Below are 26,862 nucleotides of genomic sequence, written 5' to 3'. Positions count from 1 at the left end.
TTTATTATAAAACAAAACACATTCTTAAAAACATGGCCAAATATTTAAACTATAATGAAAAATAAGAACTGTACCACTGTTTAATAATGGTGAAGGGAAGGTCATGGATGAAGCAGCGGAAGATGGTTGGGCCAAAGACACTCCCCTGAGGAACACTCGCAGAGATGTCCTGGAGCTGAGATGACTGACCTGCACTAACCTCAACCATCTTCCTATGTGCCAGGTTATGACTCCAACCAGCAGAAAACTTTCCTCCAATTCTCACTGCTTCCAGTTTTACTCAGGTTTCTTGATGCCACACTTGGTCAAATGCCGCCTTTACACCCTTAAGTGCTGAAGGAGTGCCGTACTGTCTGAGGGTCTATCTTCAGCTGAGACATTAAACAAACTTCATACCCCACCCCCACCTAAAAATGTAAAAGATCGCATGATGTAGTTTTGGATTATAGCCAGGAGCTCTCCCCACTGTCTTCTACCAATATTTAAGTCTCAATTAATGGCACTTAAATGTAACTTAAAGTGGAGTTGCAGGTAGACAAGGTGGGGAAAGAGGGTGTTTTGAGTATAGGAGATGGGAGGTCATGTTGCAGATGTACAGGACTTTGGTTAGGCCACTTTAGGAATACTGCATTCTGGTCTCCCTGCAATGGGAAGGATGGTGTGAAACTTGAAAGGGTTCAGAAAAGATTTACAAGGCTATTGCTAGGGTTGGAGGGATTGAGCTATAGGGAGCAGCTGATTAGGTTGGGGCTACTTTCCCCTGGAGTGTTGGAGGCTGAAGGGTGACCTTATTAGAGGTTTATAAAGTCATGAGGGGCATGGATAGGGCGAATAGTTGGGGTCTTTTCTCAAGTGTAGGAGGGCATAAGTTTAAGGGGACAACTTTTTTTTCAGACAGGATGGTGGGTGTATTGAACAATCTACCAGAGGAAGTGGAGGAGTCTGGTACAATTACAACATTTCAAAGGCAGCTGGATGGGTACATGAATAGGACTTGCTGGCAAACAGGATGAGATCAGTTTAGGATATCTGGTTGGCACAAACAAGTTGGCCCAAAGGGTCTGTTTCTGTGCTGGACGACTCTGAATGCAGGTCATCACACTGTTTGTGGGAACTAGGGCATGTGGATCAGTTGTGTTGTTACTGAAGCTAGTTGTTTCATTGGCTGTAAATGTTTTGAAATCTTTGCAATCATGCAAGGTGTTACGGAAATACAAGTCTCCCTTATGGTGGGGACTGCATAGCCACCTGGTGTCCATATGTCGAATTGCAGCCAAGGCCTGTCACAACTTCATTCCAAGAGCAGGACGGCAGGTTTTTCAGATCAGACTCTGGTTTTATTTTGAACAAGATCACTAGTGATCAATGCCTATTAAAGAAATGCTGGTCTGGATCTGCCTGCACAAAAGCATGTTCCTCCACTGGTGTGTGGCTAGTGGGAGTCCAGCAGCTCCTCCGACACGTGTAGATCAGCACTGTCCCAAACTCCACAGTCCACTCTGCAAAAAGAATCGTTTTTGTAACTTCATTAAAAATAATCAATCATTCCTTACTAGCTGAAAGTCAAAAGGAATAGAATACAGGTTATCAGGAGGCCATTCAGCCCATCTTGGGAACGGCATGGATCTGATTGGAGTAGTAGGAGGGGCGAACAGGAAAGGTGTAACTGGGAGGTCAGAAAATTACTCCCTTGTGCTGTTTTATCCAAAGATTAAGAAAGAGGAAAACAGAGCATGAGAGAGAACTAGTTCTAAAAATAATAGATAGCAAGGGTTTCTAAAAAAAGTAAACAAAAAGTGAACGTTGATCAGAGAGGAAGGGGCCTGGACAATGAATAATATAAAAATAAGGAATTGGCAGATTAATTTTATTTTCCATTTGTCTTCACTGAGGATACAAGCAACATCCCAAAAGCCTCGATAAATCAGGAAATTGGGGTGGGAAGGGGGTTGGAGCTCATGAAAATTATAATCACCAGGGACAGGGGGGGGTCAAGTTGCTCAGTTGGCTGGATACTGGTTTGTCAATGCAGAGTGATGTGAACAGAGCGGGTACCGTTCCTGCACCAGCTGATGTTACCATGAAGGACACTCCTTCTCAACCTCTCCCCTTGCCCAAGGAGTGGTGCCCCTCAAGTTAAACCAGCACCATCCATCTCTGTCTAATGAGAGCAGCAGCCCTTTGGTCTGGTAAGACTATGACAATGTGGGTAGTTACTGAGTAAATTGTTGGCAGCAGGGATTGAGTACCCTGACTAACTTTACACTTTTAATTCGTAGCTGGAGAGACAGTTGCTACTTTGGAGAAAATGGAAATCACTCACTGGATTTGGAGCAGTTTCCGATAGAGTGAAATAACTAAATAACTCCTTTAGCCAGAAGTGGAGGGAGGTAGAAAGCAGATATCTACAGGCCAGTTAGCTTAAAAAAAATGTCAGAGAAATGGCAGAAGCTGTTCCTTAAAAACAGGAGATAATGGGAACTGTAGACGCTGGCGACTTTGTTATCCCTTAAAAAACAGGAGTCTGGCTGAAGGACAGAGTCACTCAGTGGCTGTCGATGGAAGTGCAACTTAAATTACAATATCACCAACATTATATACAGTTAGGTACACAGCACTGTAAATTGCCTGCAGTGTTCAGGGGTGTGGGTTATGGGGGGGAATGCTTCAAGGGGCAGTGTGGACCTGTTGGGCTGAAGGGCCTGTTTCCACACTGTAGGGAATCTCAAATCAACATAGCAACATGTCAGGAGCACGTGTAAAGCGTAGAAGTGTAAATCAGACTTTTAAAAATTTGTGGTGAGTTTTAAGGAGGAATTTCCAGAACTGAAGGTACAGCAGCACAATGGAGGGGTTTGAACTGAATTCAGGCAGGTGGTCTGAGCTGCAGAGACCTCCAAAGGCTGAGGGTTTGTTAGACAAATACAGAGGGGGAAAAATAGGGGCAGATGTCCCTAGAGGGATTTAAAAAGGAGGAGCATTTTCATTTTGATAAGTTGACAGACATGTCGCTAGTAGGGTCTCTGTGTTCAACAGGGCTTGGTATTAGGAGCTGCTGGGGTTTGGGTGAACTCAGTTAGGGCATGTGGAATACTTGGCGGGGGGGGGGGTCAGCAATTAAAATTGGAGATAAGGAGGAATTTCTTCTCTGAGGGGAGTGATTCTAAAGAATTGTTTCTCACAGAGGGTGTGTCATTAAACATATTCAATACAACTGGACAGGTTTGTAATCAATAATGCAATCAAGGGTTATGGGGGCAGCAAAACAGGAAAGTGGTTTCAGCCATGATATCATTAAGTGGTAGAGCAGATTCTATGGGCCGAATGGCCTACTTCTGCTCCTAAATCTGAATATCAGTACAGTACCACATGCTCCACACAACTAAATGCCCCTTGTGCAACTTCTCTGAAACCAATTACCTTTTCTGATATTTCAGAAAAGGTAAGGGAAAATTTCAGGTTACTTCATCTGCTTCATTGATGAAGGAAAAATCATCTCAGTCACAATCAGAAATGCCTCTTCTTAACCTGTGAGACAGGGTGAAGGACTTACATTTCCCTAACGCCAGGCACAAACTCAGTACTGTCCAAACTACTCGATAGTCAAGGTTTGGAAATGTTGCAGTCAAATTGTGCACAGCTGCTTTTAATGATGCTGGTTGAGGGATAAACCTGGGGGAGAACACATTCCTTCAAAATCCGGCCTTGGCAGATCAACAGGATCTTTTACAATCAACCCCAGGGGCCAGTCAGCTCTTTGGTTTAATACCTCATCCGAAACTCAAGGCAGAAAACCATCTTGGGATCCTGAAGGTGTTTTGTGTCTCGTGTCTGACTGGAGGGTATACACCAGATCTGAGTGGACAGAATAGCAATTGCAGGGAGCTATCACAGGGGAGAGGACAGAGTGGCCTTTTCCTGTCAGTCTTTCAAAAGCTTGACCTTGTACAAGTGTGTGATACTCCTGAAACTCTGCCAGTCTCTTGAGGTGAGGAATGGGCATGTATAAATGGAGTTAAGGGAAGTTTGTGTGGGGTTTGCACAGTCTCCATGTCTGTGTAGATTTCCTCCAGGTGCTCCTGTTTCTTCCCACAGTCCAAAGATGTGCAGGCTCGGTGGATTGGCCATGCTAAATTGCCTGTAGAGTTCATGAATGTGTGAAAAGAGGTGGTTATGGATCTGGGTGGGATGGTCAGAGGGTCTGTGTGGACTTATTGGGCTGAAGGGCCTGTTTCCTCACACAGTAGGGATTCTATGATCTATGATTCTATTCTATAATCAGGTTAGCCATTACATCATAGGATAACACAGCAGGTTCAAGGGCCTACTCCTGCTCATGCATCTTGTGACCCAATAATCTCACTGTTTCTGATGCTACAGTGACCACACTTCAAATCATTATAGGGAGGGTTAGGGTTGTCTAGATACAAATCTTTCTTTAGCTTCTTTAGCATCTGCATTATAAACAGAATGAGACAGAGCTCAGACTCGGCAACCATTGTGTTCAGGCACCAATTTCCCAGCTACCGGCACCTACCTTGGCTGCTGGAACTTTTCAGCATGTTAACCAGAGCGGGCATCAGCTGGAACTCAAACACCCTGGGACTGGCACAGAGCTCACACGCAGCAGTGGCTGACTCAAGCCCCAGTGGGGGTGAGGACAGCAGTAGTGGGCTACCATTCCAGCAATACCTGGAGACACAATATCAACACAAAAATCAAACAAAAAGAGTTGTCAGGTCACCGTGTACTGACCAACCAATACAATGCTATGGCAGTAATTCAGACCAACAGCAACTGGCATTTATAAAGCCCCTACCATAAACTGAAGCTTCACAAACAGCCTCTGAGCAGTGTGGATCCAACTGATTTCCACCCTGAGGCATTGTGAAAGAATTAGAGAAAAAGGGACTAATCTCCCTCTGAGGTAGGTTTGAAGGAATTCCTTAAAAAGGAAGGGACTGAGGTGGACTTTATGGAGGGAATTCCTGAACACAAGGGGGCATGGGCCTAGTGGTGTTCAGTGGACTGTTAATCTAGAGACTTGCGTAGTGTTCTGGAGACCTGGGTTCGAATCCTACTGTGGTAGCTGCTGCAATTGGAATTCAGAAATATCTGGAATTAAAAAGTCTTGATGACCGTGAATCCATTGCTGGTTGTCGGAAAATCCCATCTGGTTCACTAATGCCCTTTAGGGAACAAGGGTGCCATCCTCACCTGGTCTACACGTGCCTCCAGACCCACAGCAATGTGGTTGACTGTGGCCAAATAGGGATGGGTAATAAATGCTGGCTAGCCAGCGACGCCCTCATCCCGTGAACAAATAAGGGGAATAACAAACAAGACCCATGCAGCTGAATGTATAGCCACCAACAAAAACTGGGAATGCTGAAGGAGTGCAAAGATCTGAGGGTTGGAAGAGGGCTGTAGAGTAGGGACGGATGAAGCACTGGAAAATTTGAAAACAAGGAGGAGAGTTTTTAATTGAGACATAAAAGATAATCAGAGAGTTGATAGGGTGGATAGGGAGAGCCTTTTTCCTAGGATGGTGACGGCGAGCACGAGGGGGCATAGCTTTAAATTGAGGGGTGAAAGATATAGGACAGATGTCAGAGGTGGTTTCTTTACTCAGAGGATAGTAAGGGAATGGAACGCTTTGCCTGCAACGGTAGTAGATTCGCCAACTTTAGGTACATTTAAGTTGTCATTGGATAAGCATATGGACGTACATGGAATAGTGTACGTTAGATGGGCTTGAGATCAGTATGACAGGTCAGCACAACATAGAGGGCCGAAGGGCCTGTACCGTGCTGTAATGTTCTATGTTGGGGTATTGCAGGATCAGAAGCCCATAAATCAGTGAGCACCAGGGGATGGTGGGAGAGGGCATCTCGGATAGAGCCAGGCCATGGGCAGCAGCATTTGGATTGAGCTGATGGTGGGAGCTCAGTGCAGGGGGTGTTGGAATAACAGAGCAGCATGGTGGCTCAGTGGCTAGCACTGCTGCCTCACAGCATCAGGGACCTGGGTTTCCTCTGCGTGCTCCAGTTTCCTCCCACAGTCCAAAGACATGCAAGTTGGGTGAAGTAACAGTGGCAAATTGCCCATAGTGTTCAGGGGCGTAGGTGGGTTATCCATGGGAAACGCTGGGGTTGGGGATGGAGATGCTCTTTGGAGATCAGTGTTGGGCCAAATGGTCTGTTCGCACACTGCAGGGGTTCTACGAACTGGAGATAGTGGAAAGAGATGCTTTTCCGCCCACTAAGAGGAAAACTGCAATGTCCTCAGGTCAGACCCCATTACTGACTCTGAGCAGAATCTTTCTTTGGTCCATCGATCAGTGGCAGCTCTGGCTCATACCCAGAACACAGTGGCCCAGTAGATTGGAGACTGAAATACAGAGCTGACTGAGGTAGTGTGGGAAGGCTGCTTCACTGTGCAAGTTAACAAATGTGGACGAGATTAAAGCTATGTACGTACTATGCAGCCACTATCATGAGGCAAAGATGGAAAATCCCTCATGGTAAAAATATGTTTTCCTCAACTAACATGACAGACAAATTTTCCACACTTTGTGGGATCTTACTGTGCACAAATGAGCAGCCATAGCTCATACATTTGAGGGGAGGCAATTGACCAGTGGTATCATCAGGAGGCTATTTATCCAGAAACTGAGCTCATGTTCTGGGGACCAGGTTCACATCCCACTATGGTGGATAATTTGAATTCAACTTTTAAAAATCTGGAATTAAAAGCCTAAATGACAACCATGAATCCATTCCCAATTGTCAGGAAAACCCCATCTGGTTCACTTTAGGGAAGGAACCTGCCCTCCTTACCTGGTCTGGCCCACATGGGACTCCAAACCCACAGCAGTGTGGTTGAGTCTGAACTGCCCTCTGGGCTATTAAGGACGAGCAATAAATGCTGCCTGATCAGCAATGCCCTCATTCCATGAGTGAATAAAACAAGAAGTTCCAGAGTGCCGGTTATAATGAAATCTGCTTTTCCTTCATTCCCATTTTCTGGGTTACACAGTACAATCGGACTACTATAACATTCCAGAACAGCAGCTCTTGATAGGGAGCTGCTCTCCTGGTTTTGCCTAGCAGTAAGGGCAGGGCTTGTTCCACGGTTTTCAAGCAACCAACCACTTGCATTGTTACTCGAATCAGTTTTGTTTGTAGTAAACTAGTTATTGTTTATTAACCAGAAGAAACCTGGCTGACGTACTTCGGATATTAAACTAAATGCAGCCAGATATGACAGGAATATCACCTCCCTCAGCAACTTCTAACCTTGTGACAATAAGTGAAGGAGTGGATCTCAAATGGTCAGTTCACTCTGCCAACCTCCACTACAAAAACTATTTCATTGGCTGCAAAGTGCTTTGGAATGTCCTGTTATTAGTAAAGGCACTACATAAATGCAAGTGCTTTCTTTCTAAACTTCGACTGCGTCACGTTGTTAGAACATAACTACACTGGTGAGGAACACTGTCTCAGCCCTGGGCAATAAGGGAATGCGTCACAAACTTTTGGTTCTGGTGAATTATTGTCAATTTATGTATTAGGGAGTTTTGAGCGCTTGTGCCAGGAACCTCACTCCGTGTTGTAATGTTTGTATTGGTTATATAGACGGCAGGGACGTATGTAAACAGATCTTATTGTAGTGACGCCCTCCCATCACTGGTAATGCTCTAGACCTTCAACTTCACACTTCCCCAACTCCTCAGTTTACTTGAAAGACATTCCCATGTACCAGATAGGGAGTTCAATCCAGGCCAATGCAAAGTGAAGCATTTTGGAAGATCCAATTCAACAAGGAACTATACGGTAAATGGAAAAGACCTGGGGAAAACTGATGTAGAGAGATCTAGGTGTTCAGGTCTATTGTTCCCTGAAGGTGGCAACACAGGTCAATACGGTGGTCAAGAAGGCATATGGCACGCTTTCCTTCATCGGACGGGGTATTGAGTACAAGAGTTGGCAGGTCATGTTACAGATGTATAGGACATTTAGAGTACTGTGTACAGTTCTGGTTGCCACATAACCAAAAGGATGTGGATGCTTTGGAAAGGGTGCAGAGGAGGTTCACCAGGATGTTGCCTGGCATGGAGGGTGCTAGCTATGAAGAGAGGTTGAGTAGATTAGGATTATTTTCATTAGAAAGACGGAAATTGAGGTCTACAAAATCATGAAGGGTATAGACTAGGTGGATAGCAAGAAGCTTTCCCCCACCCCCAGAGTGAGGAACTCAATTACTAGGGGTCATGAGTTCAAAGTGAGACAGGGGAAAAGTTTAAGGGAGATATGCGTGGAAAGTTCTTTACACAGAGGGCGGTGGGTGCCTGGAACACGTTGCCAGCGAAGGTGGTAGAGGTGGGCACGATAGTGTCATTTAAGATGTATCTGGACAGATACATGAATGGGCAGGGAGCAGAGGGATACAGGTCCTTGGAAAATAGGCGACAGGTTTAGATAGAGGATCTGGATCGGCGCAGGCTTGGAGGGCCGAAGGGCCTGTTCCTGTGCTGTAATTTTCTTTGTTCTTTGTATTCCCACATGCTGAACAACTCTATCCCTCTGCAGCTCAAATTTCCATCACTTTTTAAACAATTTAACCACAAATCAAACTAAATTACCATTGAAAATTAAAGGGTGTGGTATTTGATAGTGTCAGTATTTATGGTTAATAGATCTCCTGCCCTCTTACCCTACTAGGACTCTGGGGCGTTGACTCACCGTAAAATCTGTTGAGGGCAGCTAGAAATGCGTTTCATGAATTTGGCGAACGTTGTGTCCCCATGTTGAACTTTACATTTCTCATATGTTTCTGGAGGCCCTTCACAGCTGAGGGGAGAAGCAACAAATATTACACAAGTCTTACATACTGGCCTCAGGACCACAGTTCTCTCAATCCCCAGGGGGCCAGTCCTTTGCCCTCTCCAGCCTGGCCCGGCTCACGGGTGAGCGTGTTCTAGTACCACGTGAGGAACGTCAATAAGATCCCAAAGCTGTCCAAACATAGCAACAAGGGGAGGCCGTTCAGGCCCCCCTCTCCAGCCTGTCACACAGTTCCCGGGGGCCATGCAGGCCCCTCTCCCCAGTCTGATGCACAGGAAGAGGCTTGGATGTTCCCCACTTTCTCCAGGTAAAGGGACATTCTCCTGAGTTTGTGATTAGCCCCAGGTTCTAGCCCTCCAGCTCCAAGTGGAATTATTTTCCCTGGCTAACCCTGTTCAAACTGTCACAGGCTCTGGTCAGTGCTGCGTTATTCTACTGCTTTAGTTTTTCATTTCGATTCAATCTCTCACCTTGAGACAGGCAGCTGCTCCACACAGACACCTTCCCTCCTCTGGTATTCCAGCAGTAGCTCCTGCTCATGGCTGAAGCTGCTTTGTGATTGGGAATCTTCCTCCTCCACCACACTGATGTAGAATGGCTGGAATTGTGGCACTGGGCTTTCAGAGACCAACCCCTGGCCCTCAGGTTCCTCCAGCAGACAGAGGGCTTCCAACCGGGTCGTCTGCTCCCTGACCCCTTGCTCAGAGACAGGGTCTGGGGTCTGCACTAAGTCCTTGGTGTTGGACCCCAAGGTATCGTCCATGCCCCAGTCATCAGCATCAAGACACCAGGCCTTCACTGTCACAGGTACAGGAGCAGTCTTCAAACAAACACAGATTGTAAGAAGGTTCTCACCACATCAACCATCACACAATCCCAAAATATACTGCAACAGAACACAACAATCCCTTGGACCAACCTGTGTGGGGTTGGGCACAATGGCATGAGATTCCCATTTATTTAACATTTTCACTGGACCAAGGTACAAGTGACAACAACATTCCAGCACCATCTTATATTACAGAATAAATTAACTTGTAGAGAAAGGTGAAACACTGAATAAATTAATATTAAATTGATGTTTCTAAAACAGCAACAGCTTCAAAAAGTTCATCTTTCCCTCTCTGAAACCTTCACCCTCTCTGCTCCTCCAGTCACTACCATCCAACATCGTCCAGCGCTCAAGGACAATCTGCTCCTTTTTCTGCTGCCACTACCCCCACTGCTTCCATAGGCCCAGAGATGGCAGGATGTCTTCTCATGCTACCACCCACAATGGAGCAGGGATGGAGATGTGTGGGTGCTGCCCAAGGCTGGCCCTCTGACCTCCCACGGGCACTGGCCCTCCTACCCACCCTACTGCGGGCACTCCCCCAGCACTGGCCCTCCTGAAGTCAGCTCCTGATTTGCAGGACAGGTTTGAGTGTTGGGGTGAGATTGCTCCTCACTGAGCTGGAGAGACGCAGTGAGAGGGGATTTAACAAATACTCACCTTCGTGGTCACTTCCGGATTGTGTGGTGTCTCCAGGCATTGGGAGCGCAGCACCTTCCAGCTGTAGGACAAACGGTGAGACCATTAAATGTAGTCTGCAGTGTTCACCCCCTTCATTCGGTTTGTCATTAAACCCCTCACCACCCAAACCTGTTTACCTGGAGACTGGAAACTGACCAAGTGATGAACGGGATTCAGAGGCAGATTCAGGAGACCACGTTACAAACTGTGTAAAACTGCTGTGATACTAAATTGTGCAATGGGAGAAAAACCTATTTAACCCAGCAAGGTGAGGGTCTGGAGTGCACTGCCTCAAACGGTGTGGCAGGCAGGCTCAACTGAGGCATTAGAGAGGATATTAGAGGGTTATTTAAAGTTTTTTAGTTATTTGGATAGAAATGGTGAGCAGAGCTATGGGGCAAGGGCAGGAGACTGGCATGGGGTCATGATGCTCGTTTAAAGAGCTGACAGGCATGATGGACCAAATGGTCTCCTTCTGCTTCATAACAATCAGTAATTTTCAGAATTTACTGAAGAGTGAAAAAGCCAGATAGGGAACACAGTAAAACATAAGTCAGAGAAATTGAAGAAAACGCCACAGAATCAATGGCCAAGACAGTGGGACAATTCTCTACAGTTGGCATGGTCTGATCATTAACTGCCATCCAGCAGGAAGCGCTACTCCTGTTCCAGTCACCTCTAAATCCATCTCATCCTTTCTCCCTGAAATCCAATGGACTGAAAAAGCATCTGTTTGGCATTTTGTTGATTCCCTTCTGAATGGTGTCTACAGCTCAGACTGAAATCAATGCTCTACAACTTCAAAGAGTTAAGTCAGAAACAATTTCTCTTTAACAGATCGATGCGGTGTCTCCTGGATTAACGGGCACTTTTCCAAACAGTTTGTTTTATCCCAGACCATGGTTCTCAATGAGATCCCCACAGTGGCTGGATCGCCTGCTGGTATTTTCCTCCGACCTTTAAAGAGCAGCGATAAGACATCAAGATCTATTCACCCATTAACACAGGAGCTGCAAGACCAGGTCAGAGGCTACGAATATTGCAGCATATAGCTCACCTCCTGACTCCCTAAAGCCTGCCCACTGTCTACAAGGCACACGTCAGGAGTGTGATGGGATACTCCCCAGTTGCCTGGATGGGGGCAGCCCCACCACTCAATAAAAAACTTGACACTATCCAGGACAAAGCAGCCACTTGATTGGCACCACATACACAAGGATCCACTCCCTCCACCACCGACACTCAGCAACAGCAGCATGTACTATCTACAAGATGCACTGCAGAAACTCAAAGATCCTCAGGCAGCACCTTCCAAACCCATGACCACTTCCAGCTAGAAGAACAAGGGCAGCAGACATGGGAACACCACCCCCTGCAAGCTCCCCTCCAAGCCTCTCCCCATCCTGACTTGGAAATATATCCCCGTTCCTTCACTGTCACTGGGTCACAATCCTGGGAATTGTCTCCCGAAGGGCATTGTGGGTCAGCCTGCAGCAGGTCAGGAAAGCAGCTCACCACCACCTTCTCAAGGGGCAACTAGGGATGGAAAAATAAATGCTGGGCCCAGCCAGCAATGCCCATATGCCACGAGTCTTTTTTTTTTAAACAACAATCTGTATCTTTCTGTTCAAGCTCTAGAACAGTGAGACTTTTCCCTGGCCCCCAACACCTCATATTCACCATGGACGTCCAGTCCCTGTACACCTGCATTCCGCATGGAGATGGCCTCAAGGCCCTCCGCTTCTTCCTGTCCCGCAGGCCCGACCAGGCCCCCTCCACCGACACTCTCATCCGCCTAGCGGAACTCGTCCTCACACTCAACAACTTCTCTTTTGACTCCTCCCACTTCCTACAGACTAAGGGGGTGGCCATGGGCACCCGCATGGGCCCCAGCTATGCCTGCCTCTTTGTAGGTTACGTGGAACAGTCCATCTTCCGCACCTACACAGGCCCCAAACCCCACCTCTTCCTCCGGTACATTGATGACTGTATCGGCGCCGCCTCTTGCTCCCCAGAGGAGCTCGAACAGTTCATCCACTTCACCAACACCTTCCACCCCAACCTTCAGTTCACCTGGGCCATCTCCAGCACATCCCTCACCTTCCTGGACCTCTCAGTCTCCATCTCAGGCAACCAGCTTGTAACTGATGTCCATTTCAAGCCCACCGACTCCCACAGCTACCTAGAATACACCTCCTCCCACCCACCCTCCTGCAAAAACTCCATCCCCTATTCCCAATTCCTCCGCCTCCGCCGCATCTGCTCCCACGATAAGACATTCCACTCCCGCACATCCCAGATGTCCAAGTTCTTTAAGGACCGCAACTTCCCCCCCACGGTGATTGAGAACGCCCTTGACCGCGTCTCCCGCATTTCCCGCGACACATCCCTCACACCCCGCCCCCGCCACAACCGCCCCAAGAGGATCCCCCTCGTTCTCACACACCACCCTACCAACCTCCGGATACAACGCATTATCCTCCGACACTTCCGCCATTTACAATCCGACCCCACCACCCAAGACATTTTTCCATCCCCACCCCTGTCTGCTTTCCGGAGAGACCACTCTCTCCGTGACTCCCTTGTTCGCTCCACACTGCCCTCCAACCCCACCACACCCGGCACCTTCCCCTGCAACCGCAGGAAATGCTACACTTGTCCCCACACCTCCTCCCTCACCCCCATCCCAGGCCCCAAGATGACATTCCACATTAAGCAGAGGTTCACCTGCACATCTGCCAATGTGGTATACTGCATCCACTGTACCCGGTGCGGCTTTCTCTACATTGGGGAAACCAAGCGGAGGCTTGGGGACCGCTTTGCAGAACACCTCCGCTCAGTTCGCAACAAACAACTGCACCTCCCAGTCGCAAACCATTTCCACTCCCCCTCCCATTCTCTTGATGACATGTCCATCATGGGCCTCCTGCACTGCCACAATGATGCCACCCGAAGGTTGCAGGAACAGCAACTCATATTCCGCCTGGGAACCCTGCAGCCATATGGTATCAATGTGGACTTCACCAGTTTCAAAATCTCCCCTTCCCCCACTGCATCCCTAAACCAGCCCAGTTCATCCCCTCCCCCCACTGCACCACACAACCAGCCCAGCTCTTCCCCCCCACCCACTGCATCCCAAAACCAGTCCAACCTGTCTCTGCCTCCCTAACCGGTTCTTCCTCTCACCCATCCCTTCCTCCCACCCCCAGCCGCACCCCCAGCTACCTTCTAACCTCATCCCACCTCCTTGACCTGTCCGTCTTCCCTGGACTGACCTATCCCCTCCCTACCTCCCCACCTACACCCTCTCCACCTATCTTCTTTACTCTCCATCTTCGGTCCGCCTCCCGCTCTCTCCTATTTATTCCAGTTCCCTCACCCCATCCCCCTCTCTGATGAAGAGTCTAGGCCCGAAACGTCAGCTTTTGTGCTCCTGAGATGCTGCTTGGCCTGCTGTGTTCATCCAGCCTCACATTTTATTATCTTGGAGTCTCCAGCATCTGCAGTTCCCATTATCTCTGAGACTTTTCCCCAGGGCAGGATTGACTGCCACGAGGGGTCATAGTTTTAAGGTGTTAGGAGGAAGGTATAGAGGAGGCGTCAGAGGGAGGTTCTTCACCCAGAGAGTTGTGAGCGCATGGAATAGTTTACCAGTGGTAGTCGTGGAAGCGGAGTCATTAGTGACACTTAAGCAACTGCTGGACATGCACATGGACAGCAGTGAATTGAGGGGAATATAGGTTAGGTTATTTTATTTTTGGATTAGGATTATTCCACGGCACAACATTGTGGGCCGAAGGGCCTGCACTGTGCTGTACTTTTCTATGTTCTAACAGGTTCCCCTCATTTGCTGAACTCCAGCCAATCAGATTCCCCAGGGAGTGCAGTTTGGGGGACAGGCAGGGGGATAGTTCCTGCTAAGTTGAAGGGAGAAAAGAAATGAGAGCATGGACAGTCTGGGATGTAGTAAGGTGGGAGGTGAGTTACATCAAGCATTAACACCAGCACTGAGTAGTTGGACCGAATGGCCTGTAAAACTTAATAAGTTTGCTTAACATCACGTGGATGCAATGTTCCCCAATTTGATTTCTCAAGTCCCCATGGAGGGGAACCTACCTGTCCGATCGCCCCCAGCACTCCGGCCGGAAACAAGCCAAGACATTGATGGTGCGATGGTAGGCCGAGCCTTCCAGGGGGCAGTACACCTGAACAATGTGAATAAGACGATCACTGCAACACGGACAGTGAGGATACTGCATGGTAATGCCAGGGACACAGTCCTGAGAGATAGAGAGAGACAGACACACAAAGATTACATCGCTGTAAGAATTTACAACACCTGACCTGAGGAGGCCATTCAGCCCTTCGATTCACTTCCATCAGCCTGGCCCACGGTGAAATGGACACTTGCTTGCCAGAAACTTATAGTTATCGATCTAGTGGATCTCATCAAAAAAAGGAGCAGAGCAGGGGCAGCAAGGAAGTGGAGTATGACAGAATAGGGAAGCAGTGAATGCTTCCTTTTCAGGTCAGAGCAAGGCAGACACATTAATCTGCTGGATGCAGGAGTTTCCAAGGTTACACAGGACACAGAACTGGGATCATGGTGAATGATGGTCAACAATTTCAAAAGGAAATGGAAGGAATTTGTAGATTTGAGTGGGAGTGGGACCTGATGGACCAAACAGCCTCTTTCAATTCCATAAAGCACTCTGATTCTCTAGTTCCTTCAACCCCAAACCCTCCAAGTGTCTGGCCTTATTCTAGACTCTTGTCTAACCTGGTTCCATCATTCCCCTGTTGGCAGGTGTGCGTTCAGCTGCCTAGCCATGCAGTTTCAGAATTCCATTCATTAAAAAAAACGCTTCTCTCCCCCACTTGAAGGTATTCCCAAAAGATTTTCACAGATTAGGGCAGCTGGTCAAAAGCCTCATTGATCTTTACGTGGCTCAGTTTCAAATATTATCTGATAACACTCCTGTGAAGTGTTTTGGAATATTTTATAAAGTTAAAAGGTGCTATATGAACACAGATTGCTGTTTCTGATACACTGGAATGGTAGTGAATCAATCACATGACCAAAGATATTAACGAATGAGTGTATATCTCTGTATTAAGAAATAATTTGCATTTCAATAACACCTAACACTTTCTCAGGATGGCCCAAAGCATTTTACATTCAGCAAGGCTTTTTCCCCCCCGCTAAAAAAAAGTAGACAATCAATTTGTGCACAGTGAGATCCCACAAAGAGGAAGAGATAAATAGAAGTCTCATCACAAATCTCAGTTGTTTTGTAGGAGATAACAAGGTATAGAGCTGGATGAACACAGCAGGCCAAGCAGCAGAGGAGCAGGAAAGCGGACGTTTCAGGCCTAGACCATTCTTCAGAAATCTAGGCCCGAAACGTCGGCTTTCCTGCTCCTCTGATGCTGCTTGGCCTGCTGTGTTCATCCAGCTCTACACCTTGTTATCTCAGATTCTCCAGCATCTGCAGTTCCTGCTACAAAACAACTGTTTTAGTGATAGGAGTTAGCTGCTGAGTTCTGTAAGACCAGGAGGGGAAACTGACATTTCATGATTCATTTAATTAAGTTATAATCACACGTGGTACATTTATTGATTCATCCAATTTGTTATCCTGCTGAACTACAGGGGCCAGTGTTGGACTGTGGTGAAGGACAAAAATCACATGACACCAGGTAAGTGTCCAACAGGTTTATTTTTATTTACTCTTTAGATAAACCCACTGGACAATAACCGGTGTCGTGTGACTTTTGACCTTGCTTAACTGTAAGCAATGTTGATTTTAGTAATTTCAGACCATGTGGTTCTGCTTCAGTTGACAAAAAGGAAAGGAACATGCCATGGAATTTTAGATAGGATTTATTAATTCACAGGATGCGTGTGTTACTGGCCAGACTGGTACATACTGTCAATCCCAGGGCGAGGGGGGGGTGCAGCTAAGAGGGTGGGCGATGGCCTAGTGGGATCTGGTTATCCTTACCTGGTCTGGCCAACATGTGACTCCAGACCCACTACAATGTGGGTGACTCTCAATTGCTCTCTGAAGTGACCTTGCCAGCCAGTTGTACCCATCTCTATAAAGCCGTGAAGAAACAAAACCGGAAGGATCACCTGGCATCGACCCAGGCACCAGAAAAGTCAAACGGCAGAAACAGCCCTGTCAACCCTGCAAATTCCTCCTCCCTAACATCTGGGGGGTTAGTGCCAACGTTGGGGAGCTGTCTCACAGAGAAGCAACAGCCTGACACAGTCATACTCTCAGAATCATACCTTACAGACAATATCCCAGACACCACCATCACCATCCCCACCCCTGGGTACGTCCTGTCCCACCGGCAGCACAGGGGGATACAGACGGGAGGGTGTTGCTCTAGGAGTCCTCAGCATTGACCCTGGACCCCATGAAGTCTCATGGCTTCAGGTTAAACATGAACAAGGAAACCTCCTGCTGGTTACCACATACCACCCTCCCTCAGCTGATGAATCAGTACTCCATTGTTAAACAACACTTGGGGGAAGCACTGAGGGTGGCAAGGGCACAAAATGTCCTCTGCGTGGGGGATTTCAATGTCCACCACCAAGAGTGGCTCGGCAGCGGTACTACTGATCGAGCTGGTCGGGTCCTAAAGGACGTAGCTGCTGGACTGGGTCTGCGGCAGGTGGTGAGGGAACCAACAAGAGGGAAAAACATACTGGACCTCATCCTTACCAGGGACACATCTGTCCACGAGTGTATCGATAAGAGCGACCATCGCACAGTCCTAGTGGAGACGAAGTCCCACCTTCACATTGAGAACAACCTCCATCATGTTCTGTGGCACCATCACCGTGTTCAATGGGACAGACTTCATACACATCGAGCAACTCAAGACTGGGCATCCATGAGGTGCTGTGGGCCAACAGCAGCAGGATTGTACTCCAGCACAATCTGTAACCTCATGACCTGGCATATCCCCCACTCAACCATTACCATCAAGCCAGATGATCAACCCTGATTCAACGGAGAGTGCAGGAGGGTATGCCAGGAGCAGCACCAGGCTTACCTGAAGATGAGGTGTCTCATTCCTGAAGACACCAAACAGGAATACTTGCAAAAGTAGCAAGTGATAGACAGAGCTAAGCAATCCCACAGCCAATGAATCAGATCTAAGCTCTGCAGTCCTGCCACATCCAGTGGTGAATGGTGGTGGATAATTAAACAACTCACTGGAGGAGGAGGCTCCACAAATATCCCCATCCTCAATGATGGAAGGAGCCCAGCACATCAGTGCAAAAGATAAGGTTGAAGCATTCCCAGCAATCTTCAGCCAGAAGTGCCGAGTGGATGATCCATCTCAGCGTCCTCCAGTGATCCCCAGCATCACAGATACCAGTCTTCAGCCAATTCGATTCGCTCCACATGATATGAAGAAATGTTTGGAGGCACTGGATACTGCAAAGGCTACGGGCCCTGACAACATTCCAGCAATAGCACTGAAGACTTGTGCTCCAGAACTTGCCACTCCGAGCCAAGCTGTTCCAGTGCAGTTAACAACACTGCTATCTACCCGGCAACGTGGAAAATTGCCCAGGCATGTCCTGTACACAAAAAGCAGGACAAATCCAACCGGCCAATTACTGCCCCTTCAGCCTCCTCTCGATCATCAGTAAAGTGATGGAAGGTGTCAGTAATAGTGCTATCCAGCAGCTCCTACTCAGTGACTCCCAGTTTGGGTTCCGCCAGGACCACTCAGCTCCTGATCTCATTACAGCCTTGGTTCAAACATGGACAAAAGAGCTGAATTCCAGAGTGAGGAGAGAGTGACAGCCCTTGGTATCAAGGCTGTAGTTGACCGAGTGTAGCATCAAGGAAGCCTGGCAAAACTGGGATCAATGGGCATCATGGGGCAAACTCTCCAGTGGTTGGAGTCTGAGGGACAGGTGATCAAGAACAGTCCAACTACTTGGAATTCCATAGGAAGATGGCCATGGTTGTTGGAGGTCAGTCATTTCAGCTCCAGGACATCTCTACAGGAGCTGCTTAGGGGGAGTGTCTGCAGCCCAACCATCTTCAGCTGCTTCAAAAGGTCAGAAGTAGGGATGGTCACTGGTGATTGCACAATGTTCCACACCATTTGTGACAAGTTCTGGAGCACAAGTCTTCAGTATCACTGCTGGACTTTTATTTGTGACTCCTTAGAAACTGAAGCAGACCATGTTCAACTGCAACAGGATCTGGACAATATCCAGGCCTGGGCTGCCAAGTGGCAAGTGATATTTGTGCCACACAACTACCAGGCTATGACTATCTTGAACAAGAGACAATTTAATCACTGCCCCTTGACATTCAATGGTGTTACTATCACTGAATTCCCCATTATCAACATCCTGGGGGTTATCATTGTTCAGAAACTCAACTGAATTCACCACAAACACAGCAGCTACAAGAGCAGGTCAGAAGTGAGGATATTATGGCGAATAACACCTCCTGACTCCCCAAAGCCTGTCCACCATCTACAGGCACAAGTCAGGAGTGGGATGGAACACTCCCCACTTGCCTGGATGGGTGCAGCCCCAACAACACTCAAGAAGCTTGACACCATCCAGGACAAAGCGCCGCTTGATTGGCTCCGCATCCACAAGCATTCACTCCCTCCACCACTCATGAGTCGTCGCAGCAGCGTGTACTATCTACAAGGTGCCCTGCAGAAATTCACCAAAGATCCTCAGACAGAACCTTCCAAACCCATGGCCACTTCCATCTAGAAGGACAAGGGCAGCAGATACATGGGAACACCACCCCCTGCAAGCTCCCCTCCGAGCCACTCACCATCCTGGCTTGGAAATATATTGCCGTTCCTCCACTGTTGCTGGGTCAGAATCCTGGAATTCCCTCCCCAAGAGCATTATGGGTCAACCTACAGCACATGGACTGCAGCGGTTCAAAAAGGCAGCTCACTCCCACCTTCTCAAGGGAAGCTAGGGACAGGGCAATAAATGCTGGTCCAACCAGAGACACCCACATTCCCACAAATTGATTTTTAAAAAGTCAACCGCATTGCTGAGGGTCTGGAGTCACATGTAGGTCATACCAGGGAAGGACAAGTGAACCAGATGGGGTTTTCTTGACAAATCGACAGTGGATTCATGGTCAGACTCTTAATCCCAGATTTTTTTAAAAAAATTGAATTCCGATTCCACCATCTCTCAGCAGGGTTCAAACCCAGGTCTGGAGTTCAGAAGTGTGACTGCACTTGAAACATTAACTGTTTCGCTCTCCTCTGACACTGCCAGACCTGCTGAGATTCTCCAGCAATTTGTTTTTGTTTTAGTTTTAGAACATTACATAGTTTAGCAACAATACAACTATAGGCTATTGCTCATCCTAGAGTCATTTATCACATTGAGAGATGTGGGTTCAGTTATTTCCATCTTGATTTGATTTATTACTGTCTCTCGTACCAAGGTACAGTGAAAGGTTGTGTGCAGTAGATGCAGAAAGATCATAGGGTGAATGAACAGAGTGAGGAATACAACTGCAGAGAAGGTGCACAAGAAACAAGATAAACATTAGATTTGAAACTTGAGAGGTCCATTCAGAAGTCTAACAACAGCGGGGAAAAAACAGTGTTCTGGAACCTATTGGTTCACATGTTTAAGCTTTTGTATCTTCTGCCCAACGACAGGTTGGCAGAGATTATAACTGGGTTGGGAAAGGAGAACTTGCAACTTTCAAGATTGTCCTAATCCAAATTTACATTCTCAGACATCATTAAACATTTGTTAGGGGTGGCACAGCAGCCTCACAGCACCAGGGGTTCAAGTCTACGCTCGGATAACTGTCTGCGTGGAGTTTACACATTCTCCCCCTGTCTGCGTGGGTTTTCTCCGGGTGCTCCGGTTTCCTCCCACGATCCAAAGATATGGAGGCTATGTGGATTGGCTGTGCTAAATTGCTCGTAGTGTTCAGGGATGTGCAGGCAATGTGGGTTATGGAGAAAGGGTAGATTTGGGTGGAATGCCTGTGGAGAGTCAGTGTGGACTTTTTGGGCCAAATGGCTTGTTTCCACACTGCAGGGATTCTATATAAAAAAACAAAACCAAGGAATCACAAGAGGAAGGTTGGGGGCGGCAGGGGGAGTTGGCGTGGAAACGGAGTTACTGCTGGAAGGAAAAATGTCCTAACATGCTGTCCACCGACTGTTTCCATTAAGGAGGGTTTCCTTACTCAGTATGTGGACAGGCCGACGAGGTGGGAGGCCATTTTGGATTTGGTGCTCGGCAATGAGCCAGGACAGGTGTCAGATCTCGTGGTGGGAGAACACTGCCCAGGAGGGTGGCTGAGATGGGAAATCTTAAACTTTTACACAGAACTTAGGCACTTAAATGTCATAATATTCAAGGCTATGGGCTTACAGCAGGACAGTGGGCCTAGTGTAGAGAATTGAAAGCTTTGGTGGTAGAGACTCAATGCCAAAGGGCCTCTTCTGTACCTTCTGATGTTATGACATTAATTTGGAAAAACTGAGGTGGTTCTCCTTGGTCAAGTGAACATACATGAGAACCAGGAGCTGGAGTAGGCCACCTGGCCCATCGGGCCTGCTCTGCCATTCAGTAAGATCATGGCTTCAGCACCACTTACCCACTGTCTCACTATAACCCTTAATTCCTTCACTATTCCATAAAGTTATCCAGCTTAGCTTTAAAAACATAGAAGATAGGACTGAATGGCCTCCTCCTGCTCTGCTTCTGACTCAGCCTCATCCTGCTTTCTCCCCGTAGCCTTTGATCCTGTTCACCCCAAGTGCTGTATCCAGCCCCTTCTTGAGTATATTTAAAGTGTTTTGGTATCAACCACTTCCTGTGGTAATGAACTCCCCACTCTCCGGGTGTGGAAATGTCTAACCCCCTCCATCCTAAATCATCTACCACAGATCCTTAGACTGTGACCCCTGGTTCTGGACACACCCACCATCAGAAACATCCTCTCTGCACCTACCCTGTCGAATCCTGTTAGAATTTTATACATCTCTATGAGATCCCCTCCTCATTCATCTGAACTCCAGCAAAAACAATCCCAACCAAGTCAATCTCTTCCCATACATCAGTCATGCCATCTCTGGAATTAGCCTGGTAAACCTTCGTGGGACTCCCTAGAGAGCACAAGCATCCTTCCTCAGAAAACAAGACTAAAATTGCACACAATATACTAAGTGTGGCCTCACCAAGACCCTATATAACTCCAACAACACATCCCTGCTCCTGTACACAAAACCTATCGCAGTGAAGGCCATGATACAATTTGCCTTCTTTACCGCCTGCTGCACCTGCAAGCTTACCTGGAGCGACTGGTGCACAAGGACACCCAGGTCCCACTGCACACTCCTCTCTCCCCCTCACAGCCAGTCAGGTAGTAATGTGCTGCCTTGTTTTTGTTTCTAAAGTGAATAACCTCACATTTATCTAAGTTATACTGCATTTGCCATCAATTTGCTCACTCACCCAACCTGTCGAGGTCATTCTGAAGGATCTCTACATTCTCCTCACAGTTCATCCTTCCATCCAACTTGGTATCACCTGAAAACTTCGTTACATTTTGTTCCCTCATCCAAATCATTAATATATATTCTGAATAGCTGGGGTCCCAGCACCGATCCCTATGGCATCCCACCAGTTACTGCCAGCCAACTTGAAAAGGACCTATTAATTCCTACCTCTGTTTCCTCTCTGCCAACCAATTTTCTATCCATTTCAATACACTTTCCCCAATCCCACGTGCTTTAATCTTTAATCTAAATGCTCCACTAAAAAAATGTCCTTGATAATGGATTTGAGAATTTTCCCCACTACCAATGTTAGGTTTACTGGTCTATAACGCCCCGTTTTCTCTCTACCTCCCTTTTTGAGTATCAAAGTGACATTATCTACCCTCCAATCTGCAGGGACTGTTCCAGAGTCTAGAGATTCCTGCAAGATGACCAATGCATCCACTACTTCTAGAGCTACTTCCTTAAGAACTCTGGAATGTAGATTATCAGGTCCTGTGCATTTATTGGCCTTCAATCCCAACAACTTTCCCAGCACTATTTCTCGACTAATACTGATCTCCCTCAGTTCTTCCTTCTCACCAAATCCTGCATTCTCAAACAAACAAAACTGGTATCTGATTTGTGTTAACAAAGGTGTAGAACTATATGAACACAGGCTAAGCAGCATCATAGGAGCAGGAAAGCTGACATTTTGGGTCAAGATAACAAAGTGTGGAGCTGGATGAACACAGCAGGCCAAGCAGCATCTCAGGAGCACAAAAGCTGACGTTTCGGGCCTAGACCCGTCATCAGATGAAGGGTCTAGGCCCGAAAAGCTTTTGTGCTCCTAAGATGCTGCTTGGCCTGCTGTGTTCATCCAGCTTCACACTTTGTTATCTTGGATTCTCCAGCATCTGCAGTTCCCATTGTCACTGATACAATTTTGGGTCAAGACCCTTCTTCAGAAATGGGGAAGGGGATTCTGAAATAAATAGGGAGGTGGGGGGTCAACGTGGATTGAAGATGGATAGAGGAGAAGATAGGTGGAGAGGAAACAGACAAGTTAAAGGGGCAGGGATGGAGCCAGTGAAGATGAGTGTAGCTGGGGAAGTAGGGAGGAGATAGGTCAGTCTAAAGAGGGCGGGCAGGTCAAGGAGGTGGGATGAGGTTAGTGGGTAGGAGATGGGAATGGGGCTTGAAGTGGGAGGAGGGGATAGGAGAGAGGAAGAACAGGTTAGGGAGGTGGGGACGAGCTGGGCTGGGTTTTGGATGTGGTGAGGGGAGGGGAGATTTTGAAGCTTGTGAAGTCCTCATTGATACCATTGGGCTGCAGGGTTCCCACGTGAACTATGAGATGCTGTTCCTGCAGCTTTTGGGTGGCATCATTGTGGCACTGCAGGAGGCCCAGGATGGACATGTCATCCAAGGAGTGGGAGGGGGGAAGTTGAAGTGGTTCGCAACTGGGAGGTGCAGTTTGCGAACTGAGCGGAGGTGTTCTACAAAGTGGTCCCCAAGCCTCCGTTTGGTTTCACCCTTGTAGAAGAGCCACACTGGGTACAGCAGATACAGTATACCACATCAGCAGATGGGCAGGTGAACATCTGTTTGATGTGGAAGGTCCTCTTGGGGCCTGGGATGGGGGCAGATGTAGCACTTCCTGCTGTTGCAGGGAAAAGTGCCAGGTGTGGTGGCGCTGGAGGGGAGCGTGGAGCGGACAAGGGAGTCACGGAGAGACTGGTCCCTCTGGAAGGCAGACGAGGGTGGGGAGGGAAAACTGTCTTTGGTGGTGGGATTGGATTGTAGATGGCAGAAGTGTCGAAGGATGATGCATTAGATTGGGAGGTTGGTGGGGTGGTACGTGAGGACGAGGGGATTCTGTTTTGGTTATTACGGGTAGGGGGTATCTAATTTGTGTCCTCTTTTTGTGAGGACAGAGCCAGAGTATGCATTTCATTCCTTAGCCATTTCTTTGTCACCTATTATACATTCCCCCATTTATGTCTGTAGGGGACCTACATTTGTCTTCACCAATCTCTTTCTCAGACTTTCTAAGTGCTCTGGAAACTCTTAGCATTAGTCTTTATGTTCCGTGCATGCTTACTTTTGTACTGTGTTTTCTCCTTCTTAAATCAAATCCCTTGGTCCTTCTTTGCTGAATTCTAAACTGCTCCCAATCCCCAGATTTGTTACTTTGCTTGGCCATTCTGCATGCTTCTTCCTTGGAAGAGATACTATCCCAATTTCCTGTGTAAGCCCTCTTACCCTTTTTGCTTTCAACAGACAGAAATAGTTGTTGCAGTTCCTCAGTGCATTCCTTGAATGTTTGCTATTGCCTATCCACTGTGATTTGTTTAACTCTCCCCAATTCGTCAAGACCAATTCACACCTCATATCCTCACAATTTCCTTTATTAATGTTTAACACCCTTATCTCCAGAAATCAACTACCTCACTCTCTTGATTAAAAATTCCATCATGTTATGGTCACTCTTCCCCAAGAGGTCTTGCACAGCTAGATTAGCAGTGACTCCTTTCTCATTACACAGTACCCAGTTTAAGACAGCCTGCTCTCTCTCATTAGTTCCTTGACGTATTGGTCAAGAAAACCATCCCATATACACTTCAGGAATTCCCTCGACAGCACTGGGGAAATCAAATTGGCCACAATCTACATAGATTAAAATCACCCTTAAATCATCAATATTCCCATATCACATGCATCTTTGATTTCCTGTTTATTGCCATTTTTGACCACCACTGCAATTTTTTCAGGGGGGTTCCATATATGGCACCTAATGGTTTTTTTTTGCCCCTGAATATTTTCTCAACTCTACCCATTCAGACTCCACATTGTCAAAGCTTGTATACTTTCTCACTATTGTGTTATTTTCCTCTTAACCAGCAATGCTGCTCTCCCAGCTTCCTTTTTGCTTGTCCTTCCTAAAACTGAACACCCTGGTACATTCAGTTCCCATCCCTGGTCACTCTGCAGCCACTTCTCCATAATCCTAATTATACTGTACCCATTTACATTTTGCAAATGCTGCAAGCATTAAAGGCACAAACAGCCAATGAGGAAGCCTCAACTACCTCACTGGGTGGGGAATTCCACACATTCACAGGGTTGTCCAAGAAGAAGTTCCCCCTCAATTCAGTCCTAAATCCATGTCCCCTAGTTTCAGTTTCACCTGCCCAGTGCTCTGTTTCTGTCTTATCTATTCCTTTCATAGAAGGGTTTGTTTCTATAAGATTTCCTCTAATTTTTCTAAATCCCAAAGAATACTGAGCACGGTGGAGGCCAGGGTATTAAATGTCTCCTAGGCAGAGAGTAATAAATTCTTGATCTTGCAAGGAATCAAGGACTACAGGGAGTGTGCAGGAAAGTAGAGTTGAAATGCCCATCAGCCATGATTAAATGGCAGAGTGGACTCGATGGGCCAAATGGCCTTACTTCCACTCTGGTGGAGTAATATTATCCCAGTTTATTCCGATTGTCCTCATAAAACCAACCCTCTCAAACTCTGGAACTAAGTGATCCTCGTCCACACACCCTCCAGTGCCGGTACATCCTCTCAAGTAAGGAGACCAAAACTGGACACAGTACTCCAATTGCAGCCTATATAGCTGCAGCATAACCTCCCTGTTTCAATCCCTCCAGTAATGAAGGGCAAAATTCAATTTGCCTTCTTAATTACTTGTTGTACATGCATACCAACTTTCTGCAATTCATACACAAGACACCCAGGTCCCTCTGCACAGCAGGTGGCTGCAAGTTTTTTTAACCATTCAGGTAACAGTCCCTTTTACTGTTATTCCTACCAAAAAAGGACAACATCACATTTATCAAACATTAGAACTCTATCTGCCAGGCCTTCACCCACTCACCTAAACTACCCATATCCCACTGCAAACTTCCACAGTCCTCTGCACACTTTGGTCCACCACAAACTTTGACCCACCACACGTGGTCCCCAACTCCAAATCATCTTTGTAAATTATAAACAGTTGCAGTCCCAGCACTGATCCCTGAGGCACACCACTAGTCACCATTCACTAACCAGTGAAGCACTCATTTATGATAACAAAGTGTAGAGCTGGAGGAACACAGCAGGCCAAGCAGCATCAGAGGAGCAGGAAAGCTGACATTTCAGGCCTAGACCCTTATAAGGCAAAAGGTAATGGGAATTGCAGGTGCTTCTAAGTTAAGAGATAGTAGGAACTGCAGATGCTGTAGAATCCAAGATAATAAAAGTGTGGAGCTGGATGAACACAGTAGGCCAAGCAGCATCACAGGAGCAGAAAAGCTGACGTTTCAGCCCTAAACTTTCATGCTCCTAAGATGCTGCTTGGCCTGCTGTGTTCATCCAGCTCCTCACTTTGCTTCTAAAATAACCCACGTTATCTCATTTATCTCCAAAAGTTGTTTTCCTGCTAGTTATCCATTCCCCAATACACTAGCTATAATGCCATGCACATTTACCTACGCAAGGCATGGGTTATCTTTCTCTTAAGGTTTGCACTGCTCCTCAGTAATAAAAACAGATGAAAAGGCCTGTTGCAGGCAGACATCTACTGAAGACACTTGGTTAAAAAGTTTCGAGCCAGCCAGGAGTCGAACCTGGAATCTTCTGATCCGTAGTCAGACGCGTTATCCATTGCGCCACTGGCCCGCTGTAGAAATGCACCACGGGGTGGGCTTAAATGTCAGCGTCATACATTGCCGCGAAGCCCCGCCCTTTTTATGAATGGGGCCCAGTCACGTGCCTCCTGAACCCTACGTCCAGCAGAAACAGATACACCGCGGCCTCCCTCCCTCTCTCCCCGGGTCCTGCCGCCTGCCGCTGCCACCTACCGGCCTCCCTCCCGCTTTGCTGGTCTCCCAGGAACAGTGGCTTCCCGTCTCGATGGCTGCGTCCCGAAGCCCGAGCAAGACAGGCCCCGGCCTGGCCGTGGAGCTCATTTCGGCTGCTGG

General features: G+C 47.3%; 1 protein-coding gene and 1 non-coding gene across 2 annotated transcripts; both read right to left on the bottom strand.

The window, feature by feature from the left end:
* On the bottom strand, window positions 1-26,862 carry pdcd2l (programmed cell death 2-like). The gene is made up of 7 exons (XM_048546785.2): window positions 26,743-26,862; window positions 14,476-14,639; window positions 10,339-10,399; window positions 9,317-9,666; window positions 8,745-8,852; window positions 4,538-4,692; window positions 1-1,499 (listed from the first exon to the last, which is right to left on the bottom strand). Exons 1-7 carry the CDS (start codon window positions 26,848-26,850, stop codon window positions 1,363-1,365), a joined length of 1,083 nt encoding a protein of 360 aa, XP_048402742.1. The 5' UTR covers window positions 26,851-26,862; the 3' UTR covers window positions 1-1,362.
* On the bottom strand, window positions 26,488-26,560 carry trnar-acg (transfer RNA arginine (anticodon ACG)). Its single transcript has one exon. It is a non-coding gene; the product is annotated as a tRNA-Arg (tRNA).

The sequence above is a fragment of the Stegostoma tigrinum genome, chromosome 16 (assembly GCF_030684315.1).
Source record: "Stegostoma tigrinum isolate sSteTig4 chromosome 16, sSteTig4.hap1, whole genome shotgun sequence".
Taxonomy (NCBI): Eukaryota; Metazoa; Chordata; class Chondrichthyes; order Orectolobiformes; family Stegostomatidae; genus Stegostoma; species Stegostoma tigrinum.
This window is presented reverse-complemented; position numbering and strand designations above follow the sequence as displayed.